Below are 25,404 nucleotides of genomic sequence, written 5' to 3'. Positions count from 1 at the left end.
AGTGATGAACCTCGTGCACGAGATGTCCCACACCCGAACCAGCCATGACTTCGAGCCAGAATTTGCCCTTCATTTGACCAACCATGAGCGTCGTATCAAGGCGCTCTGCACCTGCTAACACTAAGAGCCATGCGGAGCGAAATCCGAGGAATAGAGACGAAAGTGACGGGAACCAGCCTGGAATATGAGCAGGTGGTGCAAGTCAAGGGAGCGAGCGTAGGTTTACTGTCCCAGTATGGCGCCGTCGACCGGAGTGGTGTATGTCACTTGTATTTATTTGAATCCAATATTTGCACGCGTGCTGGGCGTAAGAGGAGAATCTGCAGGATCGACGATAGATGGGATCGAAACACGGGTAGAAGTGGGGTTGTGGATAAGACGCTGTATGAGCAAACGTGAATGTAGCATTTACGAAGGACAGCGTCAAACACTTACTGCCATTTGATTGCTTCTCCAACGCTATCGAAACCCTCGGGTCGAGAGTGAAGAATCGCGTGCATGTGAGGCCGCGCTTCTATTGCTGTACCTATTGGTGATGGTTAATTCAATTTGCATGAAAGGGAGAATATAAGTTTACCATTAGATTTGGAGCTGCTGCCACATCTGGGTATATCGTCTGTAGCAGAGCACAAAAATCATCGCTTGGTGGTAGCTGTGGTAACTTTGGCTAATTGCAGAGCGATATAGTGAGCTCATCTCGACCAACGCAGGTCTTCGACTAATGAACGGGCACGTGTTCGTGATACAGACCGAACCAGGCCTAACCCCAAGAAAAGACCACGAGTTCATTAATTTCCTTCAAACAAAAACTGGTATGCTATCTATCCGTATCCTACATCCAACCGAGTCACTCATCCGTACATGAAAAGTGTTACGCAAGTGTATGTCTATGTCTGCATCCTTTTATATGAACTTGAAGTGCATCTTGGCCATTCGTGGCCCTCCGGGCACCCCTGTACCGTACTTCTCCACCTGTTTCCTACTCGCGCGATCGTATATCTATGATCGATTACACAAAATTAGTTGAGTTACATTTGTGATTCATTTATACTTGATGCATTTATCCTTTTGATTTATAGACTATTGATCTAATAAACATCAAACAACCACCGTAACAAGTACCTTTGCCATCGGCTCGCCCGAGTTTCCGTTCAGGTCACGGTCGCTGCGACAGAATCGTTTCAAAAGGTGAATGGCAGTGCCGCAGCCTGCACAATCAAGAACGATGCTAATTGGCGATGAACACAGAGAGAAGCTGGTAAGAAAGGCAACATCTGCTTATTGCACGAAGACATCACGGTGGTTGTTATTACTAGGCAGGTAGCGGGCAAAGGATAGAGGATTCCTGGCGGGCACGAAAGAAAATGGCAGCTGCCAGCAGTGGCGGGAAAGGTGAGAGGCAGGAATCGCAGGATGCTGCAGGAATTCCAGGTGCTGGGCGAGCAAGGTTGATGGGCGGGCAGACTCGGACTCGGAGTTGAGGGAGAGCATGAGCTCAAACATACCGCGAGCATTAACCAATCATATGGTCACGGTAGTATGTTGGGTGGCGGGTGCGTTGGCAGGATGATTGGCATGGCCGTTCGAAAGTTGAAACTGATCAAGCAGGATTTAAACTCCACTGGGAGTGTTGTGTCGTGTCCCAAACTTTTTGGCCTGCACTTGACTCAGACGTTCAGGTTTTCTCAGACAGGCCAAATCTCTCAGGGAATTCTGGCGGTGTTATGCTATTAGAGTTACACTTGTAACTTCGAATTCTCGATCGTTCCTTACTATGTCAAGTCGGACGCTGACCCGAGTTGGTCCCGATGGCCGGGGGATGCGAACATCATTTGCCCTGGTATATTCGCCTCCGAGACAGTCACAGTGAGTTCTTTCTCTGCTGGGATATGTCCGGACAAATCAGTTGACTTTTGGAATATCATCAACATGTGACTAGCAGTCACGGTGGGTCAGCGTTTGTCGCGACTCACGACTTAAATAGGTGAGCAGAGTGCGTTGTAACATTGATCAAATTTCCCGCCATGTCTGAACTACGGTCCCCTAGGAGTCAAGTTCTTGAAAATGTCTCTCCGAACATATCTTCAAGAACTCGTGCAAAGCAGCGCTCTCAGGCTCGGCGAGTGCAAAATGCAGCCTTTCTACTCGGAGTGTGCTCGGAGCTCCCTGATGTCGATGACCAGGACTTGGAGATGTTGAACGGCATGCGGGGGGTTGAATGTTTCTATGATGGCATGGCAGACTCCCAGACGATCGAAGGGTTCTCCGCACAACTGCAGCGGTTCCAGGAGCTCGAGAAAGGTAATTTGAAAGTTTGTCTCCAACTGGGTCGGTGAGGATACTTATGTCGTGCTAGTCAAGTTCAGGATACCACTACACACCATGGATATCAACCAAAGTGTGACCTGTGTGGACCAGTCATACTCTGAATCGGATTGTCGCCTAGACATCTTCGACCGCATCAAGGCTATGATGGATGTTCCAACTACGTATGAGCACTTAGCCTGGCGCTTATCTGTTGCCCGCCGCAAGGACCCACCCCATCGCCTCCTGACATCATATGATATTGATGATGCGTTCAAAGCGGTGCGAACAGAACAGGGCTCTGGCAGGCGGAAGAAGAGAGTTGTGCTTGAAATTATCAACACCGTATGTGTTGTAATATTTGCAAGTGATTTGTACGAATTAATTTGTAGATGCCTGCACTGAAAGAAAGGCCGGTCAAACACAGCTCCGAATCTTCTGTGGCAGACAAGCAGAGCCTGTCGTCAGATCGGACACGTGTCCAGGGACAAACTCTCTCGCCGCTCCAGAGGGCCCCCACCGAAATTATCTCTCCTATCATCCACAATCACATCCACGTTTCACCCGCCATCAGCGACACGGTGACCTCTGAAGGAAGACAACAAGGAGAACACCCGATAATGAGGCCCCAGCCACTCAAAAGGACATATGCCCTTTACATGGAAAGTGACGAAGACTCTAGCGACGACGAACCACCGCAAATCATCGAGGACTTCCTTGCCAGTGTCCATTCTCGCTATCCTGCAATGGACTTCTTACGTTACGCCGGTAAACTGAAGGATCGTGGTATATTGTATTTGCCAACCGCAGCTGGGTTTGATATTGGATTCTACCAGAACAAGGTCGGTATGCCAGAGGGCACTGCACTTACCTTTCATAGCTGTGTCTACAGAGCTTACATGAGGGCGGAACGTGCGAAGGGAAGAAGGAAGACTAAAGGGAAAAAGAAGGCACGAGCCCAGCCACATGATGACGGCTCAGAGGATGAGTAAAGAGGCTGGACTCGCTAAAGCATCTTCCAGTATTCGGTGAGCAATGTCTGGGGACGGCAAGCGATCGACACTGGACACATCTGACCACCAATCGTCAGCAGGCCCCCAACTTGAGGAATTCAGCGGAGGCGCAACATTCCATCACACACGTTGACTTACAACTAGTACAGGAGGACGAGTTGAATTCACGTGTAGAATTCAAAGGTTTTTGAATCAGAATAATGAGAATAACAAACGGTCACATCTTACATTGGAGACGGTCGATCAGCACAGTCGTAAGGAGGAGAATTGGCAGGGACTTTGTCATCGAAAGACGAACAGACCAAATTCACGTGATACCTAACACAGCCAAACATCGGCTTGTTGTCAATATGCAAACAACGCGTAAATAAACCCCTACTTACCACTAACCATGCCTCGGACACGCGCTACTAAAAACCAACCTACTCTGGCGAGTCAATCCCAAAGTACACCTGCTAAGCCCAGACGCATCCAACCACGCTTCGCCGTGCCGCATGTAGGATCTTGTTTGGGAGTTTGAGGGCTACGAGTTCTATCTAGTCCGAGTCTGGCGAGAGTGGGATGGTTGCACTTGACAGTACGTTTCAGCTTGTTTGATTTCACTTTTGATAATTTGGTGTGAGCAGTACTTATCTTATTCTATCTTCGATGCTTCATTTTTGATTTCCTCATTCCCTCTGGTTTCGACGTATCTGTATGTCTTTTACGATAGCTTTATTTGCATTGCTCACTCCTCTTACCATGTCATTCGATCAGGTATGTCTTAAGTCCATGGATAGTCAATGGCACAGTAGACGAGTATATGATATGAGCGTTGATTGGGCGCGGACTCCCGTTCGGAGTTAAAGTGAGATATCTTGTTCTTTCTGAGGCGTTAAGCCACTCACATCGGCTATCAGATGCATTTATCTATGACTCGTATATCAGCATTGTCGTCAGTCACCCTTCCTTCATGAAGCGTATGCGTAACACCCTAATATGATCGTCAAGCCTTACAAGGACTTCGTCAAGACCCGGGAGTACTTATACATTAGTCTCGAGTTAGTCTTCATCCCACTGGGTGACTCTGCTTGCGAATCAACTGGATGGTTTTATCGTCTGATGCATCGCCGCATTTCTGTCCGATAGTATCGAGCCCAGGGGCCTGCAATAAATTACATGCACGGCGGCTTTCGACGTTGTAAGTACTAAGTTTGAACTCGGCTGAATTTCGATCGCTAATGGACCTAGCACATATAACTCGGGTCACAACTTGAAGCGCTGGCGTGCGACCCCTTCGCTATCGAGTCTTTGGACTGTAATAGTAATCCCAACTCAAAGCGACCGGGAAATGCTCGCTTCAGGGTCACCGGGATCGGTTTGCAACTAGCGAACAAGCGCCAAAAAGGCTCGGGAGCTGCTCGTTTCGCGTGCTGGTGTTAACCATGTTGACCCGAACCACGTCAACAACTAACTTTCGGCCATACTCGGGTTAGACATTATATATAAGACGACCTCGTAAGCCTCGTGCTCTCCTCCACTTTTTTGCACTTCTACCTCATCTTTAGGCCGATATGCCGACATCTGATATCAACTCGGGACAGAGCCCTACTCCGGACGTCTCACTGTGTGTTCAAACTTCTCCGCATGCTAGGGCGAAGCGAAAGATTGCTGCTCTGACGGATGAAATTGAAATCTTGAAGCAGGACAAGGCAATAAAGCAAAGGTGCGAGGCACGTTCTCGCTCACAGCAGTATTAATACCTTGCTACAGGAAGACAACCTATTACATTTCACAGGGACGGGCCATCCGTCGTATTGTTGCCCTTTACACCCCTATAGAGGATTTGATCACCGAAAACGACAGGCGGTGTGAAGACTGCGAGCCTAGCAGCAGCCCCACTACGGAGTAACTATTCATGTTTATATCACCGTGCTTAATTATAAAATCGAACAGGCAAGACCGTCTCCAACGCGGTTACATCGAGCTCGCCAAGGCACTACTGTGGCTTCACAATAAGCTAGCATGCCTTGATCACGAGGAGTCAGAGGACATGCTCAGAAAGGTTTCTCCCAACGTCTTTATCACACTTTTGGCTCATTCTTGATATAGCTCAAGCGAGGTGCAGACTCTGCTCGTGGCGACGACACGGGAACCCTTAAGGAGCTTGTTGCTTCATGGGTGAATATCGAGTGCCATCCGACCACACTCATCAGGACTAGTGCTGCCGTGGTCCGGTTCGGTCCGGTTCAGAGGGTCTTAGATGAGAACCAAGAACCGGACCATCGGTTCGGTTCTGCAAAATGTCCGAACCCAGAACCGGACCATAGAGAACCGTTCTCTATGGTCCGGTTCAGTTTTTTCGGGGTTCGAACCCGAACCGAACCAAAAAAACAAAAAACTGTAAGAGCACGCAAAAAACATTGACATAGTACTAAGTAGTCTACATGTTGAGTAACTAATCTAATAACATGGTTGCTCCCCCAATTACCATGCACGAGAGGTATCAGGAGAGCAATTGCGATAACGAGGGGTTGACACAACCAGAAATAGGATAGTGGCAGTGAAGGATGGCGATCATGAGCATGGGTCGAAGATGGTGGCGAGCGTGGGTACCATATACAAACAATGAATTTATGAGACACCGAAACAATAAAACACCATGACGCACCTTTGCAGCTGAGAGAACCCCCCATCTAGAGTCGAGTCTACATGCGCTGCGTGTGCTCTCCTTTTCTCTCTCCTCTCCTCTTTCCCTCCTCCTCTCGTCCTTTATTCATCTTCAGCATCTTGGTGTCGTCCGCGAGCGTTCGCGCCACACCAGCACTTGCTGGTGTGTGTTGGGTGTTTGCGCATGGTGCTGGTGGCATTGGATGCGCTAAGCGGGAGGATGCTGAAGGTAGCGAGAGGGCGCTGAACTTGTCAACTTGATGGTGGGAGGGCTCCAGAGGTAGCGAGAGGGTGCCAAAGGAAGTGAGAGGGTACTGGAAGTTGGGCTGGCACGAGAGGTGAACCATGGCTCAAGCTTGAACGAGGACCGACACACTCACAGACTGCGAATGGTGGGCAACGACTTGGATCAGCATGGCTCGAGCTTGAATGAGGACCGACACACTCACAGACTGCAAACGGTGGGCAACGACTTAGATCAGCATGGCTCGAGCTCAAACAAGGATCGACACACTCACAGACTGCGAATGGTGGGAAACAACTTGGATCAGCATGGCTCGAGCTCGAACGAGGATAGAATTAGTACTCACGATCAAGGTCACATCATTCATGGTGAAGAGAGCATTGAATGTGAAAAACTGGCTGAAAGCAGCCCATTTGCAGTGTCGCCTGAGCCAAAGGATATTGGGAACTGCATCGAAGGCGGGAGATTGAAAAGAGACTGAAGGTGCTTGTTTGGAAGCATGCGCTGAGCGAAGTCAAAGTCGATAACGGTTCGGAATGGTTCGGCAAGGCCGAACCAGAACGGGACCGTTTGGGAAGACCTAGAACCGAGAACCATTTTCCGGTCCGGTTCTGGCTGATGTGAGAACCGTGGACCGAACCGCGGAGAACCGGACCAAAAGTCCCGTTCGAACCATGGTTCTGGACCGAACCGCGGCAGCACTAATCAGGACCGACGACAAGCATCATCGAGGTTTTGTGAGCGATCCGTGTGGCAGACTGCTCTGCCCAGCCGAATGGTGTTGGGAGGACCCGGCGTAAGTGGTGATCATCGTCGCTTACATGTTACTGATATTTTTTTCAGCGTCAGGACCGGCATTCGTGACCGCACAATCGCCTTCATTGTCTCTGAAAATTCTTGGCCGTCGTTCATGTACGAAAACTACAAAGCTGATGCTAATAATCTAGAGTGCGGTCTTATGAAGTCGCGGTTGTTGGTCATGGTGAACAGCCCCGTTATTTCAACTGATTCGTGGCTCAACGCATAACAGGGATTCAAGGCCATCTTTACTTCGCCCTCTTCCGCTAATGAAGTGGACGGTGAAGGTAATGGTGCTGATATCATTGAAAATAACCGACGTGCCCGGAAGCGATCGGATCAAGCTAAAGTCAAGACATGTGTGGCCTCCATTATAGGCATGAGGAAAGTAACACCTCGCGCGATCGCATATGCAGCTTGCCAGGTAAGCAGCTTCCTTCTAATTACAAAGCTAGCATTAAATTCTATAGATTCGATTCGCACTTTCCAGTATCAACTCCTGGCGCACCATAGACGGTGACTTTGACTATCAAATCTTCTGGAACAACATCGTTGATTTTTTTGAGGACGCCCCGGGTCCCGCTGCACGAACTAGGGTGAATGAGCTACTCGAGTGGTGGACAAGGTAAGTCATCAACCATTAGTGACTCGCCCTGATTCCCAACTCCCTGCGCAGAAAAGTTTTTGGAAGGAATCATCGTCAAGACTTGACACAGGACGTTATTACCCAGATGTCTGTGAGCGCTCTCGCTGCCCAGAGACTGCGGATGGAGGACACTGCATTCGACTCGGACTAGTTGTTTGGTAAATTTTGCCTGCCCGTCTCATCTACATTACTATATGTTACTAAGATACTTAAAATGTGTATATGGAATGAAAATATGCCCACTTTCTGAAGTCAGATATACGAAGATTGCTGTGATGCTCTATGAAATATTGCTCTAAATAACCCGATTCGTGGATCGATGAAGCAGCAGTGCGTCAATTGTCAAATACAAATATTCCCGACCTCAGGTGGAAGGTTAGAGAACACAGACTAAGCTTATTCTCGGAGATCCAGGAGCTCGATCTTCTTCACGAAACAAGTCGTGACTTTATTGTGACGACGAAGTAGCAGTGTACCAATCGTCGAATACAAGTATCCCCGACCTCAGGTGGAAGGTTAGAGAACACAGACTAAGCTTATTCTCGGAGATCCAGGAGCTCGATCTTCTTCACGAAACAAGTCGTGACTTTATTGTGACGACGAAGTAGCAGTGTACCAATCGTCGAATACAAGTATCCCCGACCTCAGGTAGAAGGTTAGAGAACACAGACTTAGCTTATTCTCGGAGATCCAGGAGCTCGATCTTCTTCACGAAAAAAATCATGTCTTTATTGCGACGATGAAGTAGCAGTGCGCCAATCGTCGAATACAAATATTCCCGAGCTCAAATGGGAGGTTAGCAAACCCCGACTTAGCTTATTCTCAGAGATCCAAGAGTATGAGTGTTTTCACGGAAACAACTATGTCTTTGTTGCGACAATAAAGAAGCAGTGGGTCAATTGTCGAATACAGATATTCCTAAGCTCAGATGGGAAGTCAGAGAACCCTGACATAGCTCACCCTCGGAGATCCAGGAGCACGATCGTCTTCGCGAAAACAACCATGTCTTTATTGCGACGATGAAGTAGCAGTGCATCAATCGTCGAATACAAATATTCCCGAGCTCAAACGGGAGGTCAGAGAACCCAGACTTAGCTTACTCTCGGAGATCCAGGAAACCGATTTTCTTGACGAAAACAACCGGGTTTTTATTGCGACAATGAAGCAGCAGTGCATTAAATTCTACTGTAAGTTAGTTTCTGAATAAAACCGAATGACAGGCACCTGTGGGGTGACTGAGTAGTCTACAAGGTCTTCAGATGTTTCGGTCTTGAAAGGCCAAAAGGCTTCAACTTGTAAAGATGACAATGATGGCGTGAGATTACAATTTAGCACTATCGCCACGTATGCTTACAGCGCTACACCGAATTTCGAATCATTTACGAATATTGTCGTGACCGCGAACACTTTGAACTTAATCAAAATTGTATGCTTTTGATCTTGCACGAAGAAATAATCGGATGAAGCAATGTGTTGAAGAAAATTTTGATACGCACCACTCTGGTATTACTCTTTGTTTGCAAAGCAGATTCCTTCGAGTAGTGATATCTCTTGTGGCACATATTGGAACATTGTTGGCCCTTCATGGAATGTACCGCTTCGAGTGACGGGCAATCATTAACTAGTCAAGACTGGCGATATTTTCATTGAGAGGTAATACATACTCCGACATACAAGAGGAGTACGTTCTGCTCTAAAATATACCAGAGCATGCATCCGTGCTGCGTGAAATATATTTCTTTGAGTGACATTCGACCAATACATGTGCAACACGTACAACACTATTGTTACGGTCTGACCGTAACATAGACTGCTATCATTTGCCCTCGAGGGAGTTACATCAATGGTATCATCACCCTGAGCTAGTAAAAAAACATTCAGTGAAAGCCAAATCATGTGTATCCGCACCGCTGGGGACATTTCCAAAGTGTATTTCACTTTAGCACATTGCAACCTCCTTCCTTGACCCTGTTAGTATCAATCTGTATTAAAGTTTATGAACCTGTACTCGCTCTTTTTTTCTTACATCCATCCAAACTCAAAAAGATTCCGAAGTAGATAATGCTATTAGGCTGGCATGCTTGTGCATCCGTCTTTCCTCGATAAGGCCAAATATTCTTATGTGAAACCGGTCAGCAGATATACGAAGATTGTTGCGATGCTTTACTATATATCACTTTACATAACTTTCTCATCTGTTCACCGGTTCTCTGATGTAGTAACCCTGAGGGGACCAACGGGGCTGATCCTGCTCAGCTACGCATCAAGGAAGAGACTACAGCGACTTCCTCGTGTGGCCATGCATTGTCACCAATTCGCGCAACACTGCACCGACAAACTACTCTTACTTACAGTGTTGTTTGAATTGTTATAGGCAACAAATTATCTTGTTATTTGGTGCACCAGCGTGATTAGGACATACCCTTTAATTATGTCGCTCGCTCTGTTTAGTATGATGTCCATAACCTGAAATCACAAGTGGTATATTCACAATCTGCAGATGATTGTAACAACTGATGTGGTAGAGATACAAACTTCACTGCAAGGGTGTTGTGAATGTGAAGGCGCGCTACATACGTGTCAACGACGTATCGGCAATCGCTCGAGCGAGTATAGAAGCGACGAGGCGACGGACTGGAGGCGGCTTCACTGTGACGGGATGCCTCTTGACTAGTGCGCGATGTGGACCGACGACGAACAAGGTAAAATCCACAACATCCTATCACACATGATACCTCTTCCGTGGTGGTAGTAGAATGTTGCCTCTGAGTAGTTTGTGTTGGTCCCTGCACAGTATATCAGGACAGATATCGGTCACGATGAACGACTCACCTCATCACGGGCGAAATACCAACGCCGGGGCTGAAGTGGTTGGGGCGCCAAATCTGTAGGTTGAGTGCGGAAGCGCAGGAACCCGAACAAGTTGCGCCACCGACTCGTAAGGGAGGGCGATGAGCCTGTGGGTGGAGCTGGTCGACGAGGCGTGTGGTCTGCGACGTCGCCAAAGAAATCATTTCCCTGTATCGGTGTCAAGTCAATAGATACTCAGGAGAGATGTAACCATGCTGACATATTTTGCCATGCCTCTGTTATTAACCTGCCGTTTGGATACGACATCAAAGTTAAGCTGACGAGATCGATGAGCAAAATATCGTATTCACAACTGATTAACGCACATCTCTAATTGGAGCTGCACGGCTCTAGTAACAAAGTGGGATGCAATGCAAGAGAAATGCAGATATGACTTACCTTGGGCTTCGCGTTTGCATTGCCATCCTGTGAACTCTGAAATCCAAAGCCTGGTTAGTGAAGACGCCAATAACAATATCCGTACATACGCACGCTAACCTGATCACTGCCCTGCTGCTTGAGTACCACCTCTAGGCTCCATACATAGACTTTTGCATACAATTGAGCACCGACAACATAATTTCCATCAATTGACATGGCAAGAGCCAAGAGTTCGCCATCGTGTAAAAGTGGGTCTCCGACTTGCTGATTGGTTTTGAGATCCCAGATGCGAACTGAACAGTCCCTTGAGGCACTGATAAGATGAGATTCATCAGGGGAAAGACAGAGAGATGTGACGGCCTTCGTATGACCTTGAAGAACAATGAGCTCCTTCCCATCAGACGACTGCCATGTGCGGATGGTGCAATCTGATGACGCGGAAAAGATGCGTGTGCCGTCCTTGGACCAACACAACGATGTCACTGCATTCTCATGTCCCTTGATCTCGACGAGTAGCTCGCCTTTCTTTGACCACAAGCGAATTATCTTGTCTGCCCCACCACTCGCGAATTTGTCGCCTTGTGGAGAGTATCTGACAGCACATACCCAACCATGACTAGTCTCTATCAGTGGTGCGATTTGTCGTCCAGTATCTGGGTTCCATCGACCTATGGTGCCATCGTACGATCCAGTTGCTATCTCCGCAGCGTCAGGAGACCAGTTCAGACATATCACTGCATCATTATGTCCCTTCCATGGGCTTCCTACCATTTTGCCCTCCTTTATGTTCCACAGCCGTATTCTGCCATCTGCGCTTCCACTGGCGACCATGTTTTCATCTGGAGATACTCCTATGGAGCCTACCACTCCTCCGTCACTAACCCAGGGCTTTCCGATCGGCTCTCCGTTTCTTGTCCATCGGTGAATCGAACCATCAGATGAGGAGCTCATTATGCTGCAACTACTGCCCAAGCAGGCGATGTCCCATATACACTTAGAATGCCCTTCGATGACGCACTCTGGCGTCAAGCTCCCTGCTTGGCGGTCTGGCACAGGTTTCTTCCATGACGTAGTCCGAGTATTGTGGTTGACGAAATAGGACCGACCAGATGGTGATATGTGCCATTCACAGCCGGGAACGAGATCTCCAGGATGATCTGTGCTCGACTATGAGTGTCTTGCTTTTGATTGCACTCCCTTCGCTTACCTAATCGTACACCTGGTAAAGGGCGGTTCCGTGAACCCATGATCAGGTTGTTGTCTTGATACAGCGTTTTATGGTCTAGCACCTGAAACTGTTGCCACATAGGAGGGAGTGCTTCGTTACCGCCTGCTTCTTATTGAGCTAGCCAGTAGGTATTATAATATGACTACTGCTCACCTTGCCAAAGTGCATCCTGGCGATGCTGCGCACCATAGGGTGGAAGATCCTTTACATTCTTACGAGGAGCAACAGCTGCTGGCGAGTGAAACAGCGCCGCTAGTTCTACCTCTCTCCGGTTTCCTGACGCGACATCCTCCTGCAGCATGACGGCGACCAAGAAAAGTTTGAAATGGCCGCTGTTCTTTGCTGTGTGGGTAGACAACGATTCACGATGGGATACCTTGATGATAGTGATAGAGAGACCTGTTAAATATTAAATTTCACATGCTGTATTGTAGACGCCCTGCTTACTGTATAAAGATGACGATGTTTTATTCCAAAAGGGCGGCACATCGCATATACAGCTCCATTGAATTGTCAGCAGACAACAGTTATTAGGGCCTGGCTATAATATACGGCGGGCGCAAGTTTGGTCAGCCGAACGCCCATTGGAAGATCGATAGCTGCGGATGTTCCAAATGGGCAGGTGTATGTTCCGAAAACCAAGTTACGGTTGCCTGTTGCAAGTCAGTGCAGGAATGGTTTGTCAGCCTATAATCCTGGTTCGCATGATGAACGGTTTGCGTTCAGAGCATCTACGTGTGACAGGTGATTGAACCAATGTTGGACCTTGTCATCGTCCTGTGCACTTAGGGAATGTCCCAGCCTACCACCTGGCAGGTCATCGACAGCAGACCGACTAGTAAAAACCGGACTTGCCGGTAAATTCCAATCCTGAGCAGGTTTTCAAAACGTTCGACCCTGTGTTGGCCAGCCATCAACAGTGATCATCGTGGATTGATCGGTGGACAGATAGTCATCGCCGTCGGTACGTACACCGGTCAAGCAAAACGTGCTTTGTGTCCGTCCCGTTGTTATTAGGGAAGGTCTGAATGTAGTCCACGGGTGAGTCGTTGAACTTGATCATGCGCGAGGCCCAACCATGATCACAGCTCATCCGATCAACAAATGATGTACATACAATTTGCCCTTGTTTTTATGCGTACAAAGCAGGAACCTTAATGTATGGATACTGGTCATATGGGGAATAACGCAAATCGTCGTATCAGGCATACAATCTCTTCGTGTACCTGGAGAAAAAATCAGCGACATATCGCAACGGAATGTCATCATCACTCACGAATGCAACCCATGAACACCCCCCTCCAACTGAGCACTCGGTGTCCTTACTTCGAATCTCACACGACCCTCCTTCACGCCTGCCTGCAGCTCTGAAACACTGCGCACGCCAATGTCCTGGAGACTGTGTTGGACACCGACGTGTAGGTATGGAATGAATGCTTTGACGCTGCCCTTATCTTGGACGTCACCCGACACACCTTGAGCGACTTTGACAGCGGAGGACTCGGAGAAATAGCGTGACGTGGCGGCGTTCTCGTGTGGCTTGCTCGAAAGGTTTGGAGTGTGCTTCGTAGAACCGGGCTTAACATTAGCCTGACCAGACACGCCAGGTCTACCCTGCTCCATAGCCTCAAGACTACCCATGCCTCGGTAGGACTTCACACGCTTCCCATCGTGGTAGAAGTACTCTCCCGGAGCTTCTGTGGTGCCTGCAAGAAGCCCTCCCATCATCACAGCATTCGCACCAAGGGAAAGTGCCTTGACAATGTGCCCGACATTGCTGATGCCACCATCTGCGATCACCGGGATACCAAACTTAGATGCAAACTCGGCAACAGCAAACACAGCTGTAGCCTGTGGACGACCAACTGCCATAACCTCCTGCGTGATACAAATGGAGCCGCTACCCATACCGACGCGGAGAGCGTCTGCCCCAGCGGCAATGAGGCTGGCAGCTTGCTCACGCGTGACGACGTTGCCTGCGATGACCTCGAGCTTGGGGAACGTCTGCTTGATCCATTGAATCATGTCGATCTGGAAGATGGAGTTGCCCTGCGATGAGTCAAGGACGACAATATCAAGACCAGCCTCGACAAGAAGCTTGAGGCGTTCTTTGTCGCTGGGTCGTGTGCCCACTGCAGCTGCTGCATATAGCTGCTTGCTGTCGGGGTCCTTGCTAGCAAGTGGGTAGTTTTGGTTTTTGAGGAGGTCAGAGCGGGCGAGGAGAGAGGTGAGACGACCTTGGTCATCGACAATGGGGAGTTTTCCCTTCTTGGAAGAACGCAGGATCTGGTTGGCCTCTGCGAGCGTGACACCCTGGGGAGCGGTGACAAGAGACTTGGTCATGACCTCGCTGAGGAGTGTCTCAGGCGACTCAAATTGTACGTCGCGTGAGGTGACGATACCAACGAGCTTAGTGCCCATGTATCCCGTTTCTGAAGAATAAGCATCAGTTTTGATCCCATGGGTATGATGGGCGAAATGGAAGATCAGATGGCCAAAATGAGAATGATGTCCGCAGATCACAGGTGAAACCCGTTAGTCAGAAGAACGAAGGTTATTGGTAAAGGTGTTCATCAAGGAAACGCAAGTAAAACGCATAACACACCTGTGATAGGAATACCACAGAAACCAAGACGGGCCTTGATGTCAAGGACATCTGCAACCGTATGATTTGGAGAGAAGACAACAGGATCCGTAATAAAGCCATTCTCATGTCTTTTGACGGCTCGGACCATAGCCGCTTGAGATTCAGGAGACTGGTTATGATGAATGACACCAATACCACCCAACAGCGCGAGACTGATGGCCATGTCGGTCTCGGTAACAGTATCCATAGGACTACTCATGAATGGGGTTCTGAGAACGACATTACGAGTGATTCTGGTATCTGTGATCACATCAGAAGCAGGGAAATCGATCTTTCCGGGAAGCATGAGAAAGTCGTTATAAGTGAGACCACCATGGACACGGGAGTCCATGAGATCCTTGGCGGAGAGTCCATCCAAGCATTGGTAAGATGCTAGATGGGCGACAGCGTCTGAGGAAGATAGGAAAGTTCCTTTCGATGGGGCGGGCATTTTAGCCGAATTGATTAGAAAATTTTACAATTATTATCAATGGGTATTTTAATCGGAGTTGAAAATACCCCTTGTACTTATACTGTCATGTCACCCATGGAGCGAGTATTGGCTTTAGTCTAGTGGTGTTGGACGGAGAAGTGGTGCAAATTGATAGGACAAAAAGTAGTCCAATACACTGCATGCGCGTAGTATCACGTATGCGAAGTACAGATCCTGAATCTATTTGGGGAAAATCATCTACAAGTATTTCTATCGTCCTGACGTCCATCAGGTCTCGAGCAGAGGCTATAACTTATCTTTGACCTGTGAAATGATATCGCGATCCGGCGCGATTCTATTGTATTCTCCGCTAGCAAAAATGCACCGAAAAGCTGCCCAAGGCGAACAAGTAACCGCAATACTCGTGATTCTGGATCAACTACCTCCTGAGAACGGGTAGACGAGTCATTTCATTTGACGGAGAAGTCGGCGTCCAATAATACCCCTTATTCTCCGTATCGTCCCCAACATCGGGTAGATTTGCAAAGTCAGGTAGCTCGAGGAGAGACTGATCCCAGGACGGACAAGCACAAAAGCTGCTGAGTAGGCCTTGTCTGCAAGAACTGAACAATCAGCTCCTTGATGATCGACAAATCACGAAGCCCGCCCGCCTTGACTTCGAATGTCCTAGGGTGGACCATCGCTCAGACTGACTTCTGTGACACGGAATGATATGCTGCAGAACGAGCAGTGCTCATGTTATCAAGCCGGTCGTAAAGTTTCAAATGATTGTTCGACCCAATCAAGGACAATAAAATCACCTGAATGTGCTACCATTTCCTGCAGGAGTTCGCCCGAGCGTGTTTTACTTTGTCTCGCCGTAGATTACGGGTAGGTGGACATAGAATATGCCAAAACAATGAGTACGCGATGTCTTTCTGGATGTAGTGGCGCATGATGACACCCATTGAAGTCTCCGATCCCACTTTCGACAGGACGAGACCGCCATCAACGTAAGCCGCCCTGCAGAATTTTCATCAGGCGTTCTGTTCCGTGCACAATTATATATATACATACTTCCAAGCACAGTTGCTTGACTTGGTCTTCGTGACCACTTGTCAGGTGCGCGACATGTGATATAGATGCCAGAGCCTCCAGTAAGTAGTCAGCTTGGAGAGGTCAGAAAGGTGGTCAATTTTGAGGTAGTAAAACGCTCAGCGAGCCAGGGTAGGTCTTCTTTCTTCAAACAAGCTCAACGGAAAGCCTCAATGCGAATGCGAGGAAGACATACACGAATACCACAGCCGTTGTCTTGAATCTGAAGCAGCTTCATACCGCCATCCTTGATGGTGACTTGATCAGAAGTAGACCCGTCGTTGAGGCTATTTTCCAGCAGCTCTTTGAACACAGAAGCAGGTCTGTGTATGAGCTAGAGGTGATTTTCATCAGTACGTATTCGCGCCTGAACCGTGGTGTCAACCCAGCGCGTACTTCGCCTGCTGCAATTAGGTTAATCAGGGACTCGTGGAGTGTTCCTATCGGTTGAGGGCCAGGTGCCAGCGATTCTGGAGAAGGAGAGCGACGACCGCTTGCCATGCGAGTCAAGAGTAGCGAGCACACATTCACGATCTTAGCCTGATCACGTGATCGTCACGTTGCTTCCATGCCTTGCCATCCTTCCTTAAGTCCTTGACGAAATCTTCTCCTAAAAAAACTCAATTGGCATTTCGGGGTCATCGCATCATCACGAGGAGTCGTTCATAACTTCCAGTATAAACAGAGCTCTCAGTGCACACCCTTCCACAAATGCATTGAGCTCGTCTTATGTGAGCGTAGATGGCTAAATGAAATATCCACATGTCAGCTTGAACTGCTTCAATGGAGTGCCCATGCATAAAGACCGGGCCTAGAAGGATCTATCACCATCATTATGATAAGGTCTCAGTTCACTGCAGGGAGCTCTCACGAAAACTTTCGGCGTCAACGCTCGCAAGCACGTGTTCGTCATCGTTCGAGTCGTAGCCGCCTAAATGACTTGCTGTGCACCACTCCGAGTCTACTCTGTCCGCTCATCTCAGACTCTTCCAAATTTCACTAACTTTTCTTGGAATACAAGAGTCTCTTTAACTTCCTCATGTCACAAGCATCGGCCACCGACGACGCCGAGGATCGACACACCCACAACGACAAGCAGCTTCTCTCACAAAACGACGTCGTAGGGCTCATCGAGGAGTGAGTTGCAGCTTCCTCGAATACATCACTTGTCTAACAGCAAGACAGGGAGAAGATCAATGTTGAACCTGTGGCAGAGCTGCCATCAGGGACGTATGTGTTTCTTCCCTGATGGGCGTTTGCGCCGCTCCTTACTATAACTGCAGCCCGAATGCTGGATCTTCACGGCCGTCGGGACCTCTTGTACAGCAAAGTACATCCAACATTCCACCGGTCGACCATTTGACTCCGTGAGTCCTTGTTAATAATGACGCCAAACATACTCATTCGTCTCAGCGAGGTGGCAAAGCTTGAGGCACAGAAGGACGAGCCGACTCTAAGTGAATTGTGAGCCAAAGACTTGAAGCCAAGCGATCGCAGCTGACCACACCCTACACACGCAGAGCAAGTGTCATAAAGCAGGTATTGGATATTCTCCGGGACTCGACGATTGCGTCGAAGAGTGGAAAGGACGAACGGTCTCGTTTCTGGGGGGTGTACAAAAGGGTCGCGGAGGAACACGACAGCGAGTTCCTTGAGCGATACGCTACCGACATGGACATTGTCTTGATCTTCGCAAGTTCAGAGTGCTGTATTCCGTTTTGAGACTGATGTTCGACCAGTCTGGTCTTTTCTCCGCTGTCAGCACGTCTTTCATCGTCGCGATGGAGCCCAATCTCAGTCCCGACCCTAGCGACACCACGAATGCCCTTTTGAAGCAACTCGTGCAGATCGGACTCGGCAATCTTGCCGAGGCAGGCTCCACTCCCGTAGACCCAACATCTGCGTGGTCCCTGACCGCGCCGACCTTATGGATCCAAACGATCGCATATGCAAGCTTGTCCACGAGCTTGCTCGCTGCGTTCGGGGCTGTGCTGGGAAAGCAGTGGCTCGGGTACTACAAGTCGAACAGATATGGCCGCGGCTCGCAGGAGGAGCGAGGGAAGCGCAGGCAAGAGAAGTTCGATGGCCTCGTCACATGGTATTTCGATGCCGTCGTGCAATTGTTTCCGGTCTTACTTCAGATCTCTCTTCTGCTCTTTGGGATCGCTCTTGGCGCCAATTTGTGGTACGAGCAGGCGAGCATCGCCTGGGTCATCATTGGAACGACGGTCTTCGGATTTCTGTTTTATTCCCTGACTGTGATGGCTTGTTTGATATCTCCTGCTTGTCCATTTCAGACACTGGTATCGACGATATTACAGGTGTTGCGCGTCGACAGTAAGATCATTTCGCCGAATTCTGGTAGTCGTTCTCCATCTGAATTAACATTGCAGGGGTTCTACACCTGGCGTTCAGACTAGTTTCCTGTTATTTCCAGCGGCCCATGATGTTACTGCAAGGTGAGTTATGTCTTCTTCCATGTGCGCAGGTTTTGACTGTTTCATGTCAGGCGTGCTCAAACGATCATTTAGTATCGTCAGATCGGGATGGACCCGATTGTCTGAAGCATTCAGAGGTGACAATCGCATCTATTATTACAAAGATACTCGAGGCTCATTCACTCGCTAGGCCCTGCACTTGCGATAGGTACATTCACACGATCTCTTCGGCAATTCATCGCCAGGCTTCATAACCGGCTGCGTTCTTTGGTTCCGAGTTCTTCAACAAAGGTCATGGACTCAGAGGCACAACCGCTCGACCAGGATCTGTTTGTTTTGCCGGAGAATGATGACATCCTTAACCTCGACCTCTGTGACATACCCACCAGCGATCTTGAAGCACATAGCGTCAAGTGGCTGCTCGAGACATCTACGGATCCTGAAGTATTTCTCGCTGCTGCTAGTCTTGTCCCGCAGGTCGAATGGCCCCTGGATCTCGATGTTTCAGACATGCTGCATCAGCTGTTTGATATTTTTATGAGCTGCGTCGACAGTCAGAGGCGCATCGTACTGTCTTTGAAGGAGAAGGCGTCGGCATGTGCAACGGCTCTAAGTCACCTATACTATGGACGTGTTCTTCAGGCATATCCTGACCGCGACCAATTTATTATCCACGGGAGACGAGACTTTGACGTGTTTTTTGAGATTTACACGCACACAACCGACCGAGCGCTGCTTAACGCCACTCTAAATCTTTGTCGACGTAATAGCTGGCGTGCTCCTTTCTCAGAGGCTTGCCCTGACTCTGTCCATGAGCAGTTGTCACATCTTCTTCCTTATCACTTCGCCACTGGGCGAGCGAATGAATATATAGAAAACCTCGCGATAACAGTGATATGGAAACTGCTATCACCCCCATCCTCTCCATCGGATCAAATCCTAGCCAATTGCACTCTTCTTGCTTGCGTCATGGTCGGGGTTCAGGTTGACAAGAAAGACGTAGTTCGGATTGATAAAAGGTGCCATTGACTCATTTGGTAGTTTTCTGCCATGATTAACAAAGAGATGATGTAGTTCTGCTCTGCCTCTACTCAGCGAGTCTCTTGTGGCGCAGTTCCAAAAGGCTCTATGGGCATGGGATGGAGGCGAGCTCGACAATGATAGCACAGGAGTCGCACGGCGGGCATGGAAACTCCTTGATATTATTAATCGCATCCTCGAGCTTGCCAGAGGTCGTTATTTTGGTTCAACTCATTCCATGCGGAACCTGGACGTGTGCAGGAAGATTTATTCACGAACGAGGTCATCCGATGCCTCGGTTTCGTTGGCAGCTCCGCGAAATGCACTGCACTTCACTTTCGCTGCTGCCAAGGTATCCCGTGACCCTGCCCGGGTGTGGGTTTTGTCTTGGTGGGGAAATGAACCCCACTCGCCGGAAGACTTCGACTGGGTGGTCGACTACTTCGATCTCATATATTCTAACGACCACGAAGCGGCATATGACATCCTTTTGCTACTGGGTAGTATGGGGGTGTGCTGCAGCCCCGCTAAACAACGTCTGTTCATCGAGAGGCTCATCGCCTGCATGGACAGTAACATGCCTCTCCATTTACGTCATGCCGCTCTTCGCGTTGCTCACAGTGCCCGAGAACAAATTGCCTCGATCGATGCCATGGATGATGCAAGGCTACGGGACATTGTTTTGACCAAGCTCTCCCCCGCTATCCTGTCTGTGATTTGTCCACACCCAGGTACAACACCCGCCAATGACGATCTCGACCTCTTTTTCAATTATGCCCGCGACTCGTGCTATCTCGAACTTGTCTGTGCCCTCGCAAAAAATTCCGACTGGCACCCCCATTTGTTTGGGGACCATCACATAGATCGGTGCATTAGCATGATTTCACAGTACTCCGAATTACCCACGGGGCATGCCTTTTACATAGCTGGTATCCTCCTCCAAATCACATCCGAACAGACATCGGTCACGTCGCTCGATTCTGTTACGGAGCAGCAGTGGTGGGACGTGATGAGAAGCGCGTGGAAGTATCCTCTCTATAACATTTTTGACATGTGCTCTTTCAAGCCCCTTCTTGTACTTGTGGATGGCACAAAGCAGTATATGCAGATTGCTTCGAAATCTGATCTCGAGCAGCTCATCAAAAATGTGGATTACATGGTCGAAATGTTGGAGGGGCGCATGCAAGAGAAGCGGCGACTACAGGAGATGGGACAGGAGATGCAATATTTAGAGCAGGGAGAGGGGATCATCATTACAGCAAAGGAGTTGAGCACTGCAGCCAGCAACACGCTGGAGAGCTTCGGTCAATAATCATTAGTCCTCTGATATGTTGACGGTACTTGCATACTGTGTTAGAGTCTTGGAATAGAGGAAATTACGGGGCAGTGTAATGATGCACGGCAGTGGAAAGTATCAAGACCTCAACGAAATCGATATTGAATCATTAGTCGTCTCTGACTTGGTAAACGCTTGTCGTACGTAAGGAACAACGGGCATGAGATGCGAATATTTAGGAGACCAGCATGTAAATGTCGACTGGGGGAGGTGAGGTTGTTCCACAGGACCAAAACTAGACACTGTCACTGTCGAGGCTCCGCGCTCGGCTACCCTCGATATCTACAGGAAGACAAAGACCAAGTGACAAACGCATACTTATTGAAAATTATTCGTCTCCGTATATATCACAATCACTTTTTGTTGGTAGAGGTACAAACAACAGCGCTGAAATCAATAAATTTGTCCTCCGGAAGCAAATTACTGGTGTTGTCCTGGTCAGCGCTGTCTGTCTCCTTCCTCACGCTCCACGTCATTCTGCCCTTCTAGATCATCGGTTCTTGATAGACCATCCGAGCTTCCCTAGCGTAGGCTTCGCAGTCTCAGCCTCCGATTCCTGGGGAGTCCGGACAATGGGTGGAGCTTTTACATCTGAGACGCAGATGATGTTGTCAAAGGACATGAAGCGCGGCTGCCTGTTCAGATGAAACTGCGACACGTAGGCCCTTCAGCAGCCAGCCACTGCAGAGCGATGTGAGAAAATTGTCGGATGAGCGTTGGGTCCGGAACTGTGGCCAAGGATTCAGTAGTGCGATCGATTAGCATAAGTGATACATACCTCCATAACCACTTTCTCGATGACGTCCGAGAAATGCAGCGCGATGGAGGTGTCTGGGATGATGTACGTCAAACTCTCGATGCTGCTAGTGTACGGACTCCGACTCATAAAAATCATGCATGGACGCAAATTCCAGGCCCTACACACTTATCAATTGCACCACAAAAAAGGTTCATCATAAGTATACGTAGCATCGAGACTGAACAAAATTGGACGAGAACTGTACATAAATACAACACAAAATGCCGCCCTCGCATCCCGGACATGGCCTTTTCCGCAGAGGGAAATGCCCTTGGAAATATAGCCTATCGATAAGGGCTAAATGCTGATGGAGTATGTCACCGTCGAGTTAATGTTTCATAAGGGGTCGATGATGGGTTAGCAAATCTCACATTGATCGCATCCAGAAGGGTGTGTTCCCAGTCGTGTTTTCACTATAACGAATGGACGATGGGCATAGAGGGTATGGTTGTTCGGATCGGCGTTGATATCTTGAGTGAATAGTTCTTCGGAGGTAACGCATGCATCGCGGGCTATGACTCGTGATAGCCAGGATCTGCACGAAAGATGCTTGAATTATGGTACATGAGTCCAGGATAGAAACATGCCTTTGAATTGGACACTGCCCACTCTGAGATCATTTTATCGTTTCCGCAGAGGATGTCCTTGCCGCCCAGGTAGAAAGTGACGCGTCGCGTCCAGGATGAATGCTGTAATATGGCAACTGTTCGATGCGATGGGCGTAGCAGGATGAATGACGATGCCACTGATGGAGCCCGTTCAAGGATCACCGACCTGCTTCCAGGTCAACGCATCTCATTCGTGTATGGTAGAATCGAATTTACCGCCATCTGTAAGAAGAGGATGATTGTACATGACGAGGTTCAGGACAGTGTAATTTGAGCTTATATCTTAGTGAAAAGGGCAACCTGAACGGACACGCAGTGCGGCCTAGGCCTAGTACTCTGAGCTCCCCTATTTTTATACATTTCAAGACAAGCAGTCGATGCTTGGGAATGTCGATGGAGATAGCAAGTAGCCAATGACAGTATTCTCCATAGACATTCCCAACGCTGAGACAGTTACTGTTTGAAATACGGCGGGCCAGCGCATTTAGTAGGTCAAGTTTTCAAACTCCGTCAGGTAATGGACCAACTGCCTTAAACGTCCACCCAATTTTGTTCGAACATGTCCTCAAGGCCTCATGATCAGGCCTAGATCGAACCTACGCCTTATTGGATATCGATATGAATACATAATGAAATGACTATCATCGAACGATATTCACATCAGTCATCCTTTTCTCTTGGACTACACTTCCTCAGCAATAGTGATCAGATGGCTTCCCTCGACATCGATGAAGTTCGCGCTTGCTTCCCATCCCTGCAATCAGGATACATCTACGCCGATAATGCGGGAGGATCGCAGACTACTCAAGGAGTGATCGATCGGATTGTAGATTATCTGACCAACACTAACGTACAGTTGGGAGCTGACTATTTCGTCGGCACGCTGAGTAACAAGCGCGTGGATGAGGGCCCTTTCACTGCTGCAGAGATGTTCAATGCTGCTTCCATCGACGAAGTCGGGTTTGGACCGAGTTCGACGATGATTTTGGAGAACATCGCTAGAGCGCTCGAAAACGATATCCAACCCGGAGATGAATTCATCATTAGCTATGAACATGAAGGTTTCTGACATTATCTTCCTGTAGAAAAACAACTAAACGTTCGCCTTAGCAAACAATGGTCCTTGGAAGCGTCTGGCCGAGCGGCGCAACGCCGTGGTCAAATACTGGCAACCTACGCCAGTATCTGCTGAAAACCCTTACTCAGTCGCATACAAAGTTGAAGAACTGTTGCCACTGGTTTCTTCACGAACCAGGCTGGTCGCCATCACCGCATGTTCCAATATTTTAGGATCGTTGGTTCCTGTGGAAGAAGCAGTGAAGGCACTTCGCCAGCGTGCAAAAGAACAGGGCGCAAGAAAGGTCGAAGTGTCTGTAGATTGTGTTTCATACGCACCACATAGAAAAATGGACGTACGACAGTGGGATATCGATTACTGTGTGTTTTCTGTATACAAGGTCTCGATACCCGCGATTCTCTTCGATTTCGCATCTGACACTGTGTTTTACAGGTGTACGGGACTCACAATGCTGCCGTCTACGTGCGATCGGCTGCTCTGCAGACATCTCTTACGTCCATCGCACATCATTTCCTGAAGGTGGACGACAAGCCATATAAGTTGCAACCAGGTGGTCCGGGCTATGAGCTGGTGTATGGTGCAACGGCAATCGTGCCATATCTGAAGTCGTTGACACCAGAAGATGATCTTGTAGCATCTTTCAACGCAATCGCAAACCACGAGCAAACCCTTCTGGCCCCTTTACTCCGCTTTTTGACGGACGCGAAACAAGTTGACAGAGGTGTTCGCATTGTGGGGAGAAGCGAGATTAATCTCTCAAGAGTTCCCACTGTCAGCTTTGTTGTCGTCGGACAGAACGCGATCAAGAGCAAGGATATCGTAGGAGCGTTTGACAAAAAAGGAGGGGTGAGTTTTACTTTCAATGATCTTATTGTGTTCGATTATGCATGTTGCACAGATCGGAATTCGATACGGCCACTTTTACGCATATTCTCTCATTGACAATTTACGGCCAAAACTGGACGTGAATGATGGAGTCGTCCGCATCTCACTTGTCCACTATAACACCGTCGAGGAAGTGGAGAAGATCTTGGACATTTTGAGGGAAGTTTTGGCTTGAGCGATAATGTAAAATCATGTAAAAATATATGTAACTATCTTGGAACGTTCTGGAGATGTATTTTTCTAGTACATTGCATCAGAGATGCCCATGTAATCTGGAGGATTGCTGCCCTCGCAAGTTGTGCGTCGCCGATGTTACTTATCTCAGCACGGAGGTCTTCGTCCGTGGCGTATGCATGTTCGATCGTCTGGTGATCATGCACATTATCATTCGCCCCAAAGTGCTGCATGAAACAGCCTGAGATTAAGCGCTAAGCCTCCAAATTCTCGCATTATTCACCAGAATCAATCATGGCTGTCACTAAACCATCTAGTGATGTGCCGTCCCGGCTTTGAAAAACCTCAGGCCAGGCCGTGAGGCCCATCACAGCTTTTGAAACAGATTTGAATATAGTATCACACTGACTGACAGGACACGAAAACAAACTCACTTTCGTGTCATTCCGATGGATGAGCATTGGCGGACATTGCACTATCTGCTCGCTGATATGTAACTTGAACTTGAACCATTCATTTTAGCTAAGCCATACTGATAAGTTACCACCTTTTCGACGGAACGGACTTGCGGATCTGAAAAAGTATCTTTCAGTCATCTTTCACTTCCGGTTGGCCGAAAACGTTCAACGGAAAGGGTCAACAATGATGATTCATATGAAAAATTGCATCTTTCACCACTGCGGCAGAGCCAATCCCTCCTTTCAGGGTAGAAAAAAGAAAGATTCGCATCTGGTATAGATTGAGCATGGGGCAAGCAGAGATAAGACACGCTATCGGCATCTGTGACTTGCCCGGAGAT

The 25,404-nt window shown here is 48.5% G+C and overlaps 10 protein-coding genes across 10 annotated transcripts; 7 read left to right on the top strand and 3 right to left on the bottom strand.

The window, feature by feature from the left end:
• Positions 1–2,024: 2,024 nt before the first annotated feature.
• HD556DRAFT_1313990 (uncharacterized protein) lies at positions 2,025–3,296 on the top strand (the record flags this gene model as incomplete). Its single annotated transcript, XM_041300871.1, has 3 exons — positions 2,025–2,301; positions 2,357–2,649; positions 2,697–3,296. The coding sequence occupies 3 exons, from the start codon at positions 2,025–2,027 to the stop codon at positions 3,294–3,296; spliced, it is 1,170 nt and encodes a 389-aa protein (XP_041153306.1).
• A 1,574-nt stretch (positions 3,297–4,870) lies between these two features.
• HD556DRAFT_1313989 (uncharacterized protein) lies at positions 4,871–5,723 on the top strand (the record flags this gene model as incomplete). Its single annotated transcript, XM_041300870.1, has 5 exons — positions 4,871–4,923; positions 4,951–5,022; positions 5,070–5,165; positions 5,253–5,361; positions 5,409–5,723. 5 exons carry the CDS (start codon positions 4,871–4,873, stop codon positions 5,721–5,723), a joined length of 645 nt encoding a protein of 214 aa, XP_041153305.1.
• On the top strand, positions 5,708–6,292 carry HD556DRAFT_1420069 (uncharacterized protein). Its single transcript, XM_041304452.1, has one exon. It carries the CDS (start codon positions 6,009–6,011, stop codon positions 6,225–6,227), a length of 219 nt encoding a protein of 72 aa, XP_041153304.1. The 5' UTR covers positions 5,708–6,008; the 3' UTR covers positions 6,228–6,292.
• A 582-nt stretch (positions 6,293–6,874) lies between these two features.
• On the top strand, positions 6,875–8,017 carry HD556DRAFT_1420057 (uncharacterized protein). Its single transcript, XM_041304451.1, has 5 exons — positions 6,875–7,006; positions 7,054–7,192; positions 7,241–7,432; positions 7,479–7,633; positions 7,685–8,017. The coding sequence occupies exons 1-5, from the start codon at positions 6,885–6,887 to the stop codon at positions 7,803–7,805; spliced, it is 729 nt and encodes a 242-aa protein (XP_041153303.1). The 5' UTR covers positions 6,875–6,884; the 3' UTR covers positions 7,806–8,017.
• A 5,165-nt stretch (positions 8,018–13,182) lies between these two features.
• Positions 13,183–15,120, bottom strand: HD556DRAFT_1420047 (IMP dehydrogenase/GMP reductase). The gene is given in 4 exon segments (XM_041304450.1): positions 13,183–13,339; positions 13,390–14,545; positions 14,708–14,713; positions 14,725–15,120. The coding sequence occupies 4 exon segments, from the start codon at positions 15,089–15,091 to the stop codon at positions 13,315–13,317; spliced, it is 1,554 nt and encodes a 517-aa protein (XP_041153302.1). The 5' UTR covers positions 15,092–15,120; the 3' UTR covers positions 13,183–13,314.
• Positions 15,121–16,172: 1,052 nt separating this feature from the next.
• Positions 16,173–16,832, bottom strand: HD556DRAFT_1420027 (histidine kinase-like ATPase). The gene is made up of 3 exons (XM_041304449.1): positions 16,664–16,832; positions 16,464–16,601; positions 16,173–16,412 (listed from the first exon to the last, which is right to left on the bottom strand). The coding sequence occupies exons 1-3, from the start codon at positions 16,766–16,768 to the stop codon at positions 16,338–16,340; spliced, it is 318 nt and encodes a 105-aa protein (XP_041153301.1). The 5' UTR covers positions 16,769–16,832; the 3' UTR covers positions 16,173–16,337.
• Positions 16,833–17,203: 371 nt separating this feature from the next.
• On the top strand, positions 17,204–18,687 carry HD556DRAFT_1279221 (uncharacterized protein; the record flags this gene model as incomplete). Its single annotated transcript, XM_041299269.1, has 6 exons — positions 17,204–17,404; positions 17,453–17,497; positions 17,551–17,634; positions 17,681–17,731; positions 17,788–17,959; positions 18,007–18,687. The coding sequence occupies exons 1-6, from the start codon at positions 17,307–17,309 to the stop codon at positions 18,685–18,687; spliced, it is 1,131 nt and encodes a 376-aa protein (XP_041153300.1). The 5' UTR covers positions 17,204–17,306.
• HD556DRAFT_92259 (uncharacterized protein) lies at positions 18,634–21,129 on the top strand. The gene is made up of 4 exons (XM_041312040.1): positions 18,634–18,726; positions 18,777–18,842; positions 18,896–19,724; positions 19,780–21,129. Exons 1-4 carry the CDS (start codon positions 18,711–18,713, stop codon positions 21,035–21,037), a joined length of 2,169 nt encoding a protein of 722 aa, XP_041153299.1. The 5' UTR covers positions 18,634–18,710; the 3' UTR covers positions 21,038–21,129.
• Positions 21,130–21,672: 543 nt separating this feature from the next.
• HD556DRAFT_1450364 (uncharacterized protein) lies at positions 21,673–21,947 on the bottom strand (the record flags this gene model as incomplete). The annotated part of the gene is made up of 2 exons (XM_041307751.1): positions 21,673–21,789; positions 21,840–21,947. 2 exons carry the CDS (start codon positions 21,945–21,947, stop codon positions 21,673–21,675), a joined length of 225 nt encoding a protein of 74 aa, XP_041153298.1.
• Positions 21,948–23,123: 1,176 nt separating this feature from the next.
• On the top strand, positions 23,124–24,710 carry HD556DRAFT_1420002 (pyridoxal phosphate-dependent transferase). The gene is made up of 4 exons (XM_041304448.1): positions 23,124–23,529; positions 23,579–23,925; positions 23,979–24,392; positions 24,445–24,710. The coding sequence occupies exons 1-4, from the start codon at positions 23,178–23,180 to the stop codon at positions 24,604–24,606; spliced, it is 1,275 nt and encodes a 424-aa protein (XP_041153297.1). The 5' UTR covers positions 23,124–23,177; the 3' UTR covers positions 24,607–24,710.
• The last annotated feature ends 694 nt before the right edge of the window (positions 24,711–25,404 follow it).

This window comes from Suillus plorans, assembly GCF_016647745.1.
Source record: "Suillus plorans strain S12 chromosome Unknown HD556scaffold_103, whole genome shotgun sequence".
Taxonomy (NCBI): Eukaryota; Fungi; Basidiomycota; class Agaricomycetes; order Boletales; family Suillaceae; genus Suillus; species Suillus plorans.
Note: the sequence above shows the minus strand (reverse complement) of the source record. Positions and strands in the feature narration are given on the sequence as shown.

What these genes read in the sequence shown, in the direction of transcription:
- HD556DRAFT_1420069 (XM_041304452.1), top strand. Translation starts at nt 6,009, where the DNA reads ATGCGCTGCGTGTGCTCTCCTTTTCTCTCTCCTCTCCTCTTTCCCTCC.
- HD556DRAFT_1420057 (XM_041304451.1), top strand. Translation starts at nt 6,885, where the DNA reads ATGGTTCTGGACCGAACCGCGGCAGCACTAATCAGGACCGACGACAAG. An exon ending in TGGTGTTGGGAGGACCCGGC is followed by an intron (nt 7,007 to 7,053) that starts GTAAGTGGTGAT and finishes TATTTTTTTCAG; the next exon opens with CGTCAGGACCGGCATTCGTG. An exon ending in CTACTCGAGTGGTGGACAAG is followed by an intron (nt 7,634 to 7,684) that starts GTAAGTCATCAA and finishes CTCCCTGCGCAG; the next exon opens with AAAAGTTTTTGGAAGGAATC.
- HD556DRAFT_1420047 (XM_041304450.1), bottom strand. Translation starts at nt 15,091, where the DNA reads ATGGACTCCCGTGTCCATGGTGGTCTCACTTATAACGACTTTCTCATG. An exon ending in GGTGTTCATGGGTTGCATTC is followed by an intron (nt 13,340 to 13,389) that starts GTGAGTGATGAT and finishes TTTTTTCTCCAG; the next exon opens with GTACACGAAGAGATTGTATG.
- HD556DRAFT_1420027 (XM_041304449.1), bottom strand. Translation starts at nt 16,768, where the DNA reads ATGGCAAGCGGTCGTCGCTCTCCTTCTCCAGAATCGCTGGCACCTGGC. An exon ending in ACCTAATTGCAGCAGGCGAA is followed by an intron (nt 16,602 to 16,663) that starts GTACGCGCTGGG and finishes AATCACCTCTAG; the next exon opens with CTCATACACAGACCTGCTTC. An exon ending in ACAACGGCTGTGGTATTCGT is followed by an intron (nt 16,413 to 16,463) that starts GTATGTCTTCCT and finishes GCTTGTTTGAAG; the next exon opens with AAAGAAGACCTACCCTGGCT.
- HD556DRAFT_92259 (XM_041312040.1), top strand. An exon ending in ATTGTCTGAAGCATTCAGAG is followed by an intron (nt 18,843 to 18,895) that starts GTGACAATCGCA and finishes TTCACTCGCTAG; the next exon opens with GCCCTGCACTTGCGATAGGT. An exon ending in GTAGTTCGGATTGATAAAAG is followed by an intron (nt 19,725 to 19,779) that starts GTGCCATTGACT and finishes GAGATGATGTAG; the next exon opens with TTCTGCTCTGCCTCTACTCA.
- HD556DRAFT_1420002 (XM_041304448.1), top strand. Translation starts at nt 23,178, where the DNA reads ATGGCTTCCCTCGACATCGATGAAGTTCGCGCTTGCTTCCCATCCCTG. An exon ending in CATTAGCTATGAACATGAAG is followed by an intron (nt 23,530 to 23,578) that starts GTTTCTGACATT and finishes CGTTCGCCTTAG; the next exon opens with CAAACAATGGTCCTTGGAAG. An exon ending in CGTTTGACAAAAAAGGAGGG is followed by an intron (nt 24,393 to 24,444) that starts GTGAGTTTTACT and finishes CATGTTGCACAG; the next exon opens with ATCGGAATTCGATACGGCCA.